The following is a 13,485-nucleotide window of genomic DNA, read 5'->3' on the forward strand; positions in this document are numbered from 1 at the left end:
ATCACCCCGCATCGGCCCTCTCATTGCAGGAACAAGACTGGCCATCAAAACACGGCCCGATATCGCAACCTTTTTCTGTGCGGCCAGGTACGGTCAGATGAAGAGGAGAAGTTTTTTTCAAGTTTTAATTGGAGCGAAGCTCTACTGTATGGAGGATGGATGCTGGTACAGTATACCCTACATGTAGGAAGAAAATCGTAAATAGTTAGCGGCACATGGAAAGGCATGCAATTTACCACACCTGAATAAAAGTGCATGACATACCACTTTTCAAGTTCGGGAGGAGAGTGATCCAATCCGATCCATCACTGCTATCACATTTGTTGTCCACAAAACTCCATGTTGTCTTTGAATAACAGATGCTAGTTGTGATCCTAGCACAAACGCCAAATGAGTATCCCTTCTTGCTTGCATGCCATCTTGAATCTCATGTTCACATCTCCATTGCCTCTGAGGCCTCTGCTTCCTTTGGCTCATCGCCCCAAAGACCCTCGAGCTTGAACTCTGCAGCCCATTCCTTGACAATCTCCTTCTGATCTCCTACGAGGCCACCCTTGATGGCAGGGGCAGTCTTGTTCTTATCCAGAGCTGGGACTGCGGTGGCATCGTACTTTGGTGGGCTGGTCCATCCTGTGATACGACCATCTCTCCAGTCGTTGATAACGGTCTGAGCTGCGGCGTGGAGGTTCGGCACACCTCCCCTCCCAAGCCGTCCCCTCTTCCTCGCAACTTGAACCAGGAAGTCGGTGGTCCTGTCGCTGCCAACACCGTGAAGAGGAGGCAGATCATACACGTTCATGAGCTTTGTGAAAAGTTCTTCGGATGATGACAGCCTCTTCAGTAACAGATTGACAGCGGGCACAGGGTCATCAATCTCCTTTGGTGGAACAGCGTTCAAAAGGATTAGACGCGCTTTCTGCAGTATCTTGCTTTCCTTGGATCCTTCCGTGGCGTTGGGGAAGACGATACCAGGCGAATCGATCAGCTTCAACTTGTTGTCAAGTTTGACTTCACGCAAGCTGGTAGTAACACCGGCTTCAGCGCCTGTTGGGCATCCAGCAGCCTTGCCCCCCATTCTCTGGCTCAAGGCATTGATAACGGATGATTTGCCAACATTGGGGTATCCGATGATGCCAACCTTTACTGAGCGCTTCAGCTGCCGAGACTCTGCAAATGTCTTGAGTGCTTTGAAGAGTGTCTCGGAGGTTCCCTTGATAGTAAGATCCTTGTGTTCAAAAGTTTTCGCATTCGCTGCAGATTTTGAGGCGCGTAGAGGCAACGTCGGGAACGACCGGCGTAGATGAACAAGCCAGGCTCTCAAGACGGGCGGTGGCACTAGATCGATCTTGTTGAGTATGAAGATCAAGCGTTTACTTGAGTGGTCTGCCGCCATGACAGCTTGTTCCACCTCTTTTGAACGCGTTCCAGTTGGATCTCGGGCGTCTAGGACATATAACACAACATCTGCGGAGTCGACAACTTGCTTATACACCTTGTCGAATTGCTTTCTTGATGTGTCTTTGCGAACATGTGCAGCACCCTCTTGATCGGACTCTTCCCCGGAGTCGTCGTCGTCCATGGCATCTGCATCATTACTCTGATCAAACTCTGCGGCTCGTGCTTTTGCGGAAGCTAGCAGAGCAGCCATAGGGTTCGAGCTGGAGCAGTCCTAGAATGGGTCAGACGCAGCATACATAAAGATGCGCCGATCGAAACTCACCACTTGCATAGAATCCTCATCTTCGCTGTCGTCAGCGAGAAGCTCGTCACCTTCAGCGTCGAATGCCTCAAAATCCGAGTCTTCGTCATCCATAGCGCCCGCTGTTTCTGTGCCTCCCGATCTTTGTTGTCTAGCCAGCTCCTTCAGGCGCGCCTTTTCTTCCTCCTTCTTCCTCCGCTGTTCTTCAACTTCGGCTAAGATCTTGTCCTTGTATGGAAAGAGGTTGGGGATGCCGGGATCCTTCTTCGTTTTCGATCGCCATTCCGGGTTCTAATCAGCGGTAAGCCTACGATTCGGTACACGATATGTGCGCCGTACCTTCTTCGCAATCTTCTTCGCCTTGCGTTGTTTGGCCGCAGAGGCCTTCTCAATCTTATGGCGCAGCCGCACGGGCACGCGCTTTGACTTTGGCTCTATAGATGTTATCAGTACTTTGCGACGGGATTCAAAGTATTTGATACTCACTGCCAATCTTCATTGTGGTATGACGGAGTTGGGTGAATTGGTTGTCGACTTGGTGTTCGAAATTTCGAAATTCTGCCCAAGATTTTGACAGGGGTCTTTTTATCTAGGGCGGTGTGCCGCGGCAGATCAGATGGCCCGCACGGTGCGATGGCGATGGCACAAAGACGCTCAACATTGCGAGAAGCACGGTTACACTGCATGAGCGAGGACTCATGTGCTTATAGACAAATAATACATGCTGCAATTTTGACAAAAAACCTATCGTTGGTTGCTCCATAGAACTCGATTCCGACCATTACAAGTATTAGCAAAGGCTCAAGCTGTGATTGGCTGTATCATCACGGCTCCGGGACCGGGATGCCCGTTTTGGCTGGAAATATTTCTTCCCTTCTCACCGTGTTTAAAGACTTGCTCAGTTCAGCTTCACAGGGTTGCCCATCACCTCGCAACATTGAGCAAGACTTGCAAACGTTGGAAGAAGGCATCTTTCCCTATCGATATTGCACGTCATGATACATCACGCGCCCTTGTTCCGCGCGCCTGCGCAGACCATCAAATACAATGGCTTGCTATTCGATATGGAGTAAGCGCTGTGCGGGCAACATGAACCTCTCAAGACTGACAATCATAGCGGCAGTACAGCTCCCCAATGCTGAAACTCAAAAGGACTGTGGGCTGACATCATGGCCCTTTTTCCAGCCATTATTGATTCCACTGAGGCAGTCGTAAAGCATTGGCACAAGTGAGTAGTAGCAAAGGATATCGGAATTCCCAAGTGTACCAAGATTAAGTTTGATATGCCAGGATAGGAAGAGAGATCGGCGTTGACCCCAACGTGATCCTCGAGACCTCGCACGGCCGAAGATCCATCGACGTACTCCAGATCTACGAACCCAAACTTGCAAACTGGGAATGTAAATGCTTCCCAGATCATGTGTAGAATGCCTCGTCCCTAACATTTTGCAGACATTTCGCACGCAGAAGGATTGATTCCAAAGGAATTTGGCCAGGACGCAATCGAGATACCAGGGTCCCGCGCGATCCTGGACAAGCTCGAGCAAGAGGCTGTTCCATGGGCGATCGTCACTTCAGGCACGCGACCTCTGGTAAACGGCTGGCTCAACGTCATGCAGCTAGCACACCCGAAGAATCTCGTCACCGCAGAAGACGTGCCAAACGGTAAACCGGACCCGACCTGCTATCAACTGGGCAAGGCGAAATTAGCTCTGGATCAGCAGGATCCTTCAATTGTAGTCTTTGAAGACGCGCCTGCTGGTGTCCGATCGGGAAAGGCTGCAGGGTTTACGGTAGTTGCGCTTTGGACGACGCACAAGATCGAGCAGCTACAAGAGGCTGGCGCTGATTTTATTGTCAAAGACATGGAGAGCGTTACGCTCAAGTCGTGGAACCAATCAACAGGCGAAGGCGAACTTGAGATTGTGAACGCGTACGAGGGATAGAGGGCTGTAGTGTACATGTACATTGTACATACTGCAGACCTCTAGCTCGCTCTTGGTAATATAGACCATCTATTTGTACAAGCATTTGCAGAGTCCCGGGTCTCGCTTATGATAATGCGGCCTATATATCCATCACAAGCATCTTGAAAATCCCGCGTCTCGCTTTCTGCCTCCCCCACGGCGCAGATAGGTACGAGATCTTTCTGGACAGTGGTGCATGATGCGTGAATCCTTCCACGCCAGTCAGACGAACTTGGTTGGATAGAGTGCTTTGATGGCGGGAAACTTGGACATTTCTTCTTGACCTTGGACAGGAAACCTACACGGTGCAGTGTGTGAGTCTATCCAGGTACGGAGTACTATGTACATCATAGCTTGACCGAAAAGCCGTCCTCCTGCTGCACAGCCCCACGGCACGGTGTAATTCGAGATTTCATGTGCCGTTCTTGCAGCCTTACTCATGTCCTCCCAGTTTAGGAACCGGTACCTACCCTGGAAGCGCACGGTGTATCGCGTTGCAGCCATAATCGGACCAAGAGACAAAGCTACGGCGCAATTGTCTTGTAGGAGAACCATGCGTGTAGCAATTAAAGAGTGCGTACGTCAGTACGGGGAGGCCGTCGGACGCTTACTGCTTGCAGGAAGCGGGTGCTGTGGTGCGACACCAAAAACGAATCATAGGTTTATGCATCCATGGGATTTGTAGCATTGATTCACTGAATCGCAGGTTCGGCAGAGCCCCGAGGCCAGCTTTGTTTGAACAGAGGTTTCCCATCCTTGCGAGCAGCCCACAGAATTGAGTTTACCTACTGCTCTTTGCTCGAAGGTTGGGGGAGCTCGCTACGCTAACTGGCAACTCCACCATCAGGCTACGCTGGCGGCAGTGGTTGTGTACCTACCTACTCTAGCCGACTAGCCGACTAGAGAGACGAAGGTTGCAACTGGAGCTACTCCAGGGGATAACTGAGTTTCCTGGGTTGCAGCAGCGAGCACTCTTTCTAGTGGGGATGCTGCAAGGTACGTCGAGCAGAGGGGACCAAGGCGTGCCATGGTATGCGCGGGCTATCGAGGGCAGTCTGTTCTTGCGTAGGCCGAGAGGAAACTGTGGTCGCACGAGGCCCGTCCAATATCAGAAGCGGGTACCCAGCCAGGTCTTCTCTCGGCGAGTCGTGAGAGGGGCACGAGGGCGGCAGCAAAGAAGCGAAGGTGTGCCGATGCGGCATGCAAGAACAGCGCGTTGTTGACGTGGTGTTTGGCAACATAGCGCTGCGCGAGTGAGGATGGTTCCATGGCAAAAAGGGGGGAGGTGGGAGGGGGGAGGGGGGAGGGTGCTTTCCGGAGGAGAGTGAAAGGGTTCGAAACGCCAGCGCCATGTTCTTCCACGTTGAAGACCCTCGGGCCATGCAGTCTGGCCGACTACAGCGCGGGCAGGACAGGCAGCGGCTGTTGTAGGTACTGTGTAGGTACAGTAGGTACAGACCGTGATGATGGGGGGGGGTGGATGAGAGGCTACTGTGTGCACGGTAGTAGTTTAGCACCATGGCAAAGCCTATCTACCGAGGGTGTTTTACGCCCACAATTAGTGGACCACGACAATGTTTGGTCTGGCAAACAAAGTATTCTCCGAGCGCATGGCCCAAGCTGCAGCAACTCCCACCGGTCTCCATGTGCACATCTTCCCGGGGACGGTTACTGTAACTGATGATGGCCGATTTGGGGGGGGGGGGGGGTTTGGTGTTTTGGGGATGGGAGGGGGGAGGGACGAGGGGCAAGGGGCAAGGGTGGGGGGGGGGGGGAGCGAGAGAGGGGAATTCAGTGGGGACAGGCTGGCCGCCAACAAGGCAAGCTCCCGCGAGCGGATCAGCCGCTCGCCTCGCCGACAGGCCAATGAGCGGCACGGTGCAGCATGACCCTTTCGACCCTCCCCCTCCCCTGCTCTCCCCTTGTGGACCAATGGATAGCAAGTGTACTGTGTATGGTACTAGGTACAGAGGGTGACAACAGCACCTGTAACTAGAGTAGAGTAGGTAGCTGCAGCAGCAGCAGTGAGCCAGCGCTGGCATCAGAAAGCCTCGGACGTTCGAGCGCCAAGTGCACATGCTGCCGTTTTATGGTGGGTAGGTAGATAGCTGGGACTACTGTAGGTAGGGTATGTACAAGTATGTAAGTGGTACTGTAGTAGGTAGGTGGGCGGGTGGAATCAGACCAGTCCACGTACTGTATGTACTATGTATGTACTCCGAGTCCAAGGCACACCGTACGATAGGTACAGTCAGTACCTAGGGGCCGTGCCTACAGCCTACAGCCTACAGCCCGATTCGAGAGTCCTACTGTAGGGCAGCTAGGTACAGTGCATACAGGAGCACTGCGGCCATGGCTTGATGGAGTAGACTAGAGAGGAGCGCGACACGTGCGTGTGTGTGTATAAGGTGGGTATGGGGGTGGGTGTGTTGGTAAGTGTGGTGTGGGTGTAGGCTGGCGCAGAGCATACCAGACGGCCAGTGTCACGAACAATGCAAGTTTATTTTTGTGATGCGGACGGGCCTGTACCGGTATCCCAACCCAACCCAACAACCCATCCATCCATCCCAACCCGTCCCCTCCCAACCCCATGTCCCCCCATGCGAGCCCAGGTGTGCTGAGTGCAGCTGGTGCTGGTGCTGGTATCGGTGCCCTGTGCAGTGTGCACATGGCGGAACGGGGACGGAGACGGAGACGGGGGAGAGGATGAGGATGAGGATAAGGAGGGGCGAGGGGGCCAGAGAGAGAGAGAGAGGGGGGCGAACCTGGGAGGGGACCGGGAGGGGAGAGAGGAGAGGGGAGGGGAGGGGAGGGGGGGAAGTGGCTTAGCAGCCTAACTCCTGACTGATGAGGGATGATGGATGGGGGGTGGGATTGGGGGGTGGATGGGTGTGGATGGATGGGGTGCCAGTCCAAGTCTGCCGCAAGCCCCCCAGCCAGCCAGCCAGCCAGCCAGGCAGGCAGGCAGGCAGGCAGGCAGGCAGGCCAGCACGCCAACACTTTAGTAGCAGCAGGCCAGCGCCGTCGACTGCATCCAAAGCGTCCAGTGCGTCCAGTGCGTCCAGTCCATCCACTACCCTCTCCCTCACCCACCCTTCCATCATCCATCCACTTCACAAAGTCCTTTCCCGTCTTCGCCCACGTTCGTTCCGTGCCCTATGCCCACCGGTTGCCAGCACCCAGCGTCTCCGTCGCGCTGAACACCTTCGTTTAAAACCCTGTGATGCCCATCGTTCTTCTCGCCGTCGTCGTCGTTGTCGCTCGCTACCCGCCAGTCCCCGCCTAAACGCCCTCCAGCTACTTACGAATCCACCCAACCCGCTGCAATATCCCAGTGAGCGCACGCCCTCACTTCGGTCTATCCCGTGCTTCCGCGCCCGACAACACACCCTATCATCGCCCTCTTCCCCCACGGTGCCTCGCCGGCGACAGAGCACTGCGACTGCGGCTCGCAAACCACTTCCTCCTCGCGCTCCCCGTGAGTGACGCACTTGCGAGACCCTCGCTCCTGCTCGCTTTCCTCTCCACTCGCTCGAACCGCCACCCTTCGTGCTCTGCCGTCTGGCCTGCGGGCGCCTCAACCACCATGGACCCCTCCGACTCCAACTCGGCGCCACTGCCTGCCTCTTCTTCGTCCACCACCCAGAAACCGCCTGGCAATGATGTGAAGCCCCGTCTCACCAAGGACCAGCACGATGTCCTCGAGCACCACTTCCAGCAGCAGCACAAGCCGAGCACCAATGTCAAGAAGGAGTTTGCCGTCAAGCTCGGCGTCCCGCTGGACAAGATCAATGTGAGTCTCTCTCGTCGCTGCTTGCCAACCCACAGCTACACCCTCGTTTCTACGGCTACCTGCCTTTCTGTTCACAACGTCCCATGACGCTGACGCGGCTGTAGAATTGGTTCCAGAACCGCAGAGCCAAGGTCAAGCAGGACCGCAAGAAGATGATGAATCATTTTACCATGAACATGAATATGTCCTTTCCGCAACCTAGGGGGCCCGTCATGGCTGGCCATTATGAGCCACAGCTTGAGCAGCAGCCGCAGCCGCAGCCGCATCAACATCAACCCCAACAGCAACAGTCACAGCAGGCCCAAATGTACCCTCATCAAGATTTTTACCCTATGAACACGGATATGAGCACTGCCATGCACCCTGCCCAGAATGGTCAGGGTCCATCCGCACTAGAGCTGACCTCCCAAATTTCGTTGCAGCAACAGCAGCAGTATGATATGCAGCACGCCCTTCGCTCGATCCCAGAAGCCAACCAGTCTGCGGCCTACCACCCCAACGCTGTCATGCATTCCATCATGGCTGCCACCAACGGAGCTTACCTGCAGAATACGGGCATGCCCATGGACCCCCAAAACCACGGGTTTCCCTATGACACCACAGGAATCTCGCAGTCCTACCCAGCCGATCTTGACTTTTCTGTACCTGCACAGGCCTCGCATGATTTTGCACCCTCACATCCCGAGTTCACAAACTTTGCCGATTTTAGCGTCGACTACTCTTCCATCACAGGCGCTGACGCCAACCCCTCCCACTCGGCAGACCTGCAGCATAGCACAGGCTCGCAATCCTCGGATGCATCACCCTTCTCGGGTGCACAATCAATCGTCACGACTCAATCGCCTAATGACCCCCCTCCTCCTTCCGTAGCCTCCGTCACCTCGCTTTACTCAGGCTGGACCGACCAACCCCAGATGGGCCAAGCGAAACCATGTGAGGAGGAGAGCGAAGATCCCTTTACCACATCCTATACAGCATCAGACCAAGCCCTATCCTTTTGGAACGAGGCAACCCCTCCCGTATTCACGCAGCCCAACTTCTACCAACACTCAAACACGTCCGCACATGCCATCATGACTTCGCCTGATCAAAGTCACTCTCGTCAAATCAGTGCAACGCCTGCCGACTTCGATCTTTCCGTACCCTTTAACAACGATGCTTACACACGACGGAGCTCGTCGACTAGCAATCTAGCGAACAACATGGATGCCGTACATATTCGCAACGGCACACCAGACGATCTCATGCAATCCAATCAGTCTTCGAGTATTGCTGCGCGCAGACAGAAGCGGCCTGTGGCGTTGAATTCCAATGCAATGAGGAGTGCATCCTTTTCTGCTTCCATGCCGTCACCAGGCGGAAGCAATGACCAGACCTTACGACGTATCCGTTCCGGTGGCTTCGGCAATCATGGAGGTCGTGTCCACAAGTCGCAGCCTAGCTCGGCACAGCGGTCGCCCCTGGCCGCAAGCTTTTCAGAGGCGGCCGCTTCTCCCAAGTTTGCAAGGACTTTCTCTTCCTCCACCACGGTCACCGTCGCCAATAGCGGAAGTTTGGCACCCCCAACTCCACTGACTCCCCAAGATTTTGGCAACTACTGGCAGGGCAGTACTGTAATCAGGCCGCACTCGGTGATGCCGGAACACAACAGTCCGGAGAGCCTGCACACGAACTGGTCCTCGGATCAGGCGGGCAATGTGATTGCCAAGACCACCTCTCCACCGGCGCCGTCGTTGGATCTTCAATCACGATTCGCCAATGATGCGCTCTATCGAGATACGCCACCGCAGTCGGCACCTGCTACACAACAGAATTTCCCCCGTAGCGTGTATACACAACAGCTACAGACGCGTACTGGATTTCATTCGACCACAGATTTGACCATCCAACAACCTAAGCCGTCACACTTCCGCCGGCCTTCACTGCCCGATGACGCACAGCCCGAAGCCGAGGACCTCAGCGCGCAGTGCTTTCAAGGGAGCAACTTGAACTACGACGACTACAAGGACATTTCGCTCAACAGCATTCACCATGGCATCCCTTTCGCACCGCCAGTCTCATCAGTACCAGACTTCCTCGTCCACGAATACGCCCCTCCACAAGGCAATGACCCGAACGGCCACATGCTAAGGCGGGCAACGGAGCCTCAGAATAAGAGTTACATCTTCGCCAACCAGGGGCCTGGCGACTTCCGGATCCAGTGACGGAATATATGCCAGTGCTGGCACACATGAATATCCTTGGGTTGCCAATTTTTATGATGAGCATACAGTATACTCATCGTGCATTTTTTTTCCTTGCTTATTCCCCTGCTCACCAAGGCGTTGCAGCAGCAGCGTGTTCAACGCCGATTAATCTTAATAACCCCGAGCCCCTTGATCTTCTCTTCCTGTTGCTTTTTTTATGATTTTTTGTAACTCACACAGGTCTTGGGCATGGGCGTTGATTTTGTCCCCTTGTTGATGTTTTTTTGTTTTGTTTTCTTGTCGATCTGGAGTAAAAAATCTCGGGCTATTCTGGGGTATCACAGGAACCGCACGGCTTTTACGAAACGCCATTTTTTCAAACGGTGCATTTGATTTTTTGATTTTTGATTTTTTTGGGGGGGGGTTTTGTTTTTTGCTTACCATTCTTTCCTCAGCCCCACTCTGGGACCCAAGCTGGCCCGATTTGGGCCAATGGCTTCGGATGTATGGGGCGATTTGAATGTTTGCTACGCATTTTGCGCTTGTGTCGAGCCGCTTGGATAGGATGGCATTCGGATTCGGCTCCCGAGAGCGGTCGTTGTTGGATATGGCTTGCGTACGTACTGTACTGTACTTGTCCGTGTACCTGACCCACGGGGAAAGTTCCACGGACTGGGTTGTAACAACATGGAGATGAAGATGGAGATTACAGAGATATGAAACGTAGGGGGGCGGAAGCGGGGGCCACATGCATATTGTTATACTCGTGTAACTTTGTCCGAAGCAACGGCCCTTTTTTTTTCCTCGCGTTATTCCCATGTGATGATTTTGAAATGATTTCTTTTTTTTTGGTTTCTTGCATGGCTGTAAAAGTCCTTGTTTGCACCGCTTTCTTCTTCTAGGTTCGGGAAGATGGTGATTCCCTTTCCGCCCGCTAGTCTGTCTCTCTGCCTCGTTTTTCTCCTTTGGGTTTTCTTAGGGATCTGTGTAGAGGGATTTTTTTTTGTTCATCTATCTTATCTATATAATTGATCCTCTGTCGTATACAGAAACGAAATTTTGGTGGATGGACTGCTGGTGGGGAGGGGATGGGTGTTTGTTTACTATCAATTTGGTTTTTCAGGGTGGGAGGGTTTATTTTTGGGTTGTTAGGGTAATGTGATGATGATGATGATGATGATGTCTTTTGGTTCTGTTTGGCCCTGGATAGGGGGTGGAGGTGCATGTGTCATGTGTTGAGATGGGGAGAATGACTGGCGTGTTGGCGGGCGATGGTTTGGGGTAGTGAGAGGTTTGTATATAAAGGGCAAGGGGTTTAGAGGCATGTGCTTGCTTAGGGATAGTGTTTAACTGCCAACAATCATGTGTGCGTGTGTGTCAAGGAAGAGGTAAGATGTAGTATGGGATTATGCTAGGGAAGGACATGTTGATGTGTTTGGGTGAAATTTTGAGATTTTCTAGTTTGGGCTGGAGGAGCAAGTTGTTGGGATTTGCGTTTTAGTGCTTTTGATGGCTGGGATTGTATGTGTGCTTGGGAGTATGGGCTATGCTTTTGATGCTGAGCTAGATAGGGAAGGAGAGGATTTGGATTCCCTACTGTGATGATATGATGCATGCCTCGTTTCCCAAATTATGCAGTGTTTTGAGAAATGGAAAATGGACTAGGCTGCCCAATTGTCCAATACTAACCGAGTCTACTCAGTAGGCCATGCAAGTCGCTGTAAATTCCTACTCCCGGCGCGCAAATGCAAAATAGCTCAGTCGCTTTCATCGCCATCGGCCATGTCGTCATCCTCATCCTTGTCTTCACGCTCTTCGAGCGGATCTTCCGTGAGACCCTCGTCCACGATTTCCTCTTCAATCTCGTCGTCCTCGACCTCTTCATCCTCCACATCCACAGTCTCATCGTTATCGGCCTCGTCCTCGGTCCCAGACCCTTGGCCCTCTGCATCCCCACTTGACCGCCTTGCCCTCTTTGCCGCAGGCGGACTGTCGCCTCCTGCATCAGCCGCATTGCCGTTTATCGTCGATAGGCCAGCCGATGTGGACGAAGAAGTCGTTGTGGTTGTCGTCGTCGTTGCCGCCTTTTTCTCCTCGCGTACCTTTTTACGATAGGTATTCCGCTTGTCCGCCTGTATTGATGTGAACTTTGTGACTTCGGCTTCGAGGCGCGGCAGGAAGAAGTCGAATTCTAGCTCCGTCATTGCGTCGAAGACGTCCTTGGGGTTGACTGTCTTCTTGCCGTTTTGCTCGGCGTGTTCTATGGCGCTGTTAAGGTGTGGGCTTTAGCTTGCGCTCTGTGTAGTGGCGTCGTGTTCGTTACACACAGAGAGAGAGTGTGTGTGGGTGGGGGAGGCGCATACCAGGATGTAATGTAGCTGACGAAGACGGTTGCGCTTTTGGACATGGCAAGCAGTGCATCTTTTTGTATTTGTGTGTTTGGAGGGAGGACACCTTTGGCCAGACGCTGTACTATAGACTTGGGCAGGTTCAGATCCTGCAATAATTAGCGGAGTGCACCCATGGCTTGAAGTATAATCGGCGCTCTACTTCTACACCTAGACCATCATCATCTCTGGCTTTTGATGCAGCCTTGGGCACAGGGCTCGGTTCCGTCGCGGCAGTAGAGACGTTGCTCTTTCGGGGAGGCATTGCGCGGTTTGGGGTGAGAAGATGGCTCTCATAGACCGTGTCGGGAGGGATTCAATCTTGTATGCGGTTGCGACTAGTGGTTGAACATTTGGGAGTTGTCGTTGACTAGCGCGCCTGACGCGCGAGCACGCGTTGGACGTCTGAGCGCGATTCAAGATTCTGGCATTCTGCCGCTTTTCGGCTGCACTGTCACCGGTTTGTCGCCATTTCGCCTAGGCCTTACACAATGTACATGATTAAAAAGGTATACTGCTATGAGTTCAAGACAATTCTTTCCTTTAATCTGGCTGTACAAACTTTGTCAGTACAAGCCAGGTTGGCTGTTCATCGATCCTGACTCGCCCATGTCCGTCTTATCGATAGCAAGTCTCTGGCACCTAACACACGATCAAGCCTCCACTTTCCGGAACAACTGAAGACCTTCCTCAACGCCTCCAGTACCTCATCAATTGATTGAATTTATTCCTCGAATGGTAGACATGCTCTATGTGACGACTTACCGTATTCTTCGTTCCCAGCTGGTGAGCCTGTACAGGCAAGTAAGCCGTCCCGAGGCCCCCCTCACCTCCACATCTCTCGGAATATCTGGCGAGTCGGTCCGTGCAGAATTTCTTGGACGACAGCCAAGCTTTCCTAGAAACCAACTCATGTTCGGAGCGAACTCTTGTGCGGATACCCTCTCCAGCTTAGTTCAGCTTTTGTAGCAGCTTCTTCCTTAGCGACCGCGTGGCTCGTACCGGTACACTCTATAGCGGTGTCTCAATGGGATGTACCAAGTGCTAGTGCCCTAGGATCCATGGCATGTGGACGAATCTGGTTCCATAACCTTCATCGTGGTCAACCGTCCACCCTCATCAAAGAGCGGGGTGAACCTGGGGTATCAGTGTGGCTTGGATCCAGGCCACGAGCCAAGAATCCCACGCCTCCTTGGGCCTTGGCTGCATTCCACTTGCTCGTGCGAAAGAACAAAAGGCTCAACTTACTCATTCTTTTCTTCTCGATCACTGTCCGAGAAGCGGAAACAAAGTTTGAGTCGCTGTCGTCGCTATTGTTTCCACAATAAAGATGGGTGGGAAAAGTTATAGGTATCGATACAGCCTGCAGCGCTGAATTCACTCAGTTGGCTCTCTGATATATCCTTGGCCTGCATATGTCGCTCACGCTGGCACTCTTCACATATCCATTGTG

The 13,485-nt window shown here is 53.1% G+C and overlaps 6 protein-coding genes across 6 annotated transcripts; 2 read left to right on the forward strand and 4 right to left on the reverse strand.

Moving 5' to 3' along the window:
- Nucleotides 1-86: 86 nt before the first annotated feature.
- IAQ61_005869 (uncharacterized protein) lies at nt 87-2,411 on the reverse strand. Its single transcript, XM_003836082.2, has 5 exons — nt 2,186-2,411; nt 2,039-2,133; nt 1,721-1,990; nt 265-1,669; nt 87-177 (listed from the first exon to the last, which is right to left on the reverse strand). Exons 1-4 carry the CDS (start codon nt 2,196-2,198, stop codon nt 434-436), a joined length of 1,614 nt encoding a protein of 537 aa, XP_003836130.1. The 5' UTR covers nt 2,199-2,411; the 3' UTR covers nt 87-177; nt 265-433.
- A 283-nt stretch (nt 2,412-2,694) lies between these two features.
- Nucleotides 2,695-3,645, forward strand: IAQ61_005870 (uncharacterized protein; the record flags this gene model as incomplete). Its single annotated transcript, XM_003836081.1, has 5 exons — nt 2,695-2,768; nt 2,817-2,821; nt 2,885-2,927; nt 2,990-3,099; nt 3,152-3,645. 5 exons carry the CDS (start codon nt 2,695-2,697, stop codon nt 3,643-3,645), a joined length of 726 nt encoding a protein of 241 aa, XP_003836129.1.
- A 243-nt stretch (nt 3,646-3,888) lies between these two features.
- IAQ61_005871 (uncharacterized protein) lies at nt 3,889-4,221 on the reverse strand (the record flags this gene model as incomplete). Its single annotated transcript, XM_066096967.1, has 1 exon — nt 3,889-4,221. The coding sequence occupies one exon, from the start codon at nt 4,219-4,221 to the stop codon at nt 3,889-3,891; it is 333 nt and encodes a 110-aa protein (XP_065952959.1).
- Nucleotides 4,222-7,252: 3,031 nt separating this feature from the next.
- IAQ61_005872 (uncharacterized protein) lies at nt 7,253-9,663 on the forward strand (the record flags this gene model as incomplete). The annotated part of the gene is made up of 2 exons (XM_003836078.2): nt 7,253-7,459; nt 7,564-9,663. 2 exons carry the CDS (start codon nt 7,253-7,255, stop codon nt 9,661-9,663), a joined length of 2,307 nt encoding a protein of 768 aa, XP_003836126.2.
- A 1,150-nt stretch (nt 9,664-10,813) lies between these two features.
- IAQ61_005873 (uncharacterized protein) lies at nt 10,814-12,297 on the reverse strand (the record flags this gene model as incomplete). Its single annotated transcript, XM_066096968.1, has 3 exons — nt 10,814-11,913; nt 12,009-12,142; nt 12,196-12,297. 3 exons carry the CDS (start codon nt 12,295-12,297, stop codon nt 11,403-11,405), a joined length of 747 nt encoding a protein of 248 aa, XP_065952960.1. The 3' UTR covers nt 10,814-11,402.
- A 425-nt stretch (nt 12,298-12,722) lies between these two features.
- Nucleotides 12,723-13,095, reverse strand: IAQ61_005874 (uncharacterized protein; the record flags this gene model as incomplete). Its single annotated transcript, XM_066096969.1, has 2 exons — nt 12,723-12,982; nt 13,071-13,095. 2 exons carry the CDS (start codon nt 13,093-13,095, stop codon nt 12,723-12,725), a joined length of 285 nt encoding a protein of 94 aa, XP_065952961.1.
- Nucleotides 13,096-13,485: the final 390 nt, after the last annotated feature.

This window comes from Plenodomus lingam (assembly GCF_022343315.1).
Source record: "Plenodomus lingam strain CAN1 chromosome Unknown contig_23, whole genome shotgun sequence".
Classification (NCBI taxonomy): domain Eukaryota; kingdom Fungi; phylum Ascomycota; class Dothideomycetes; order Pleosporales; family Leptosphaeriaceae; genus Plenodomus; species Plenodomus lingam.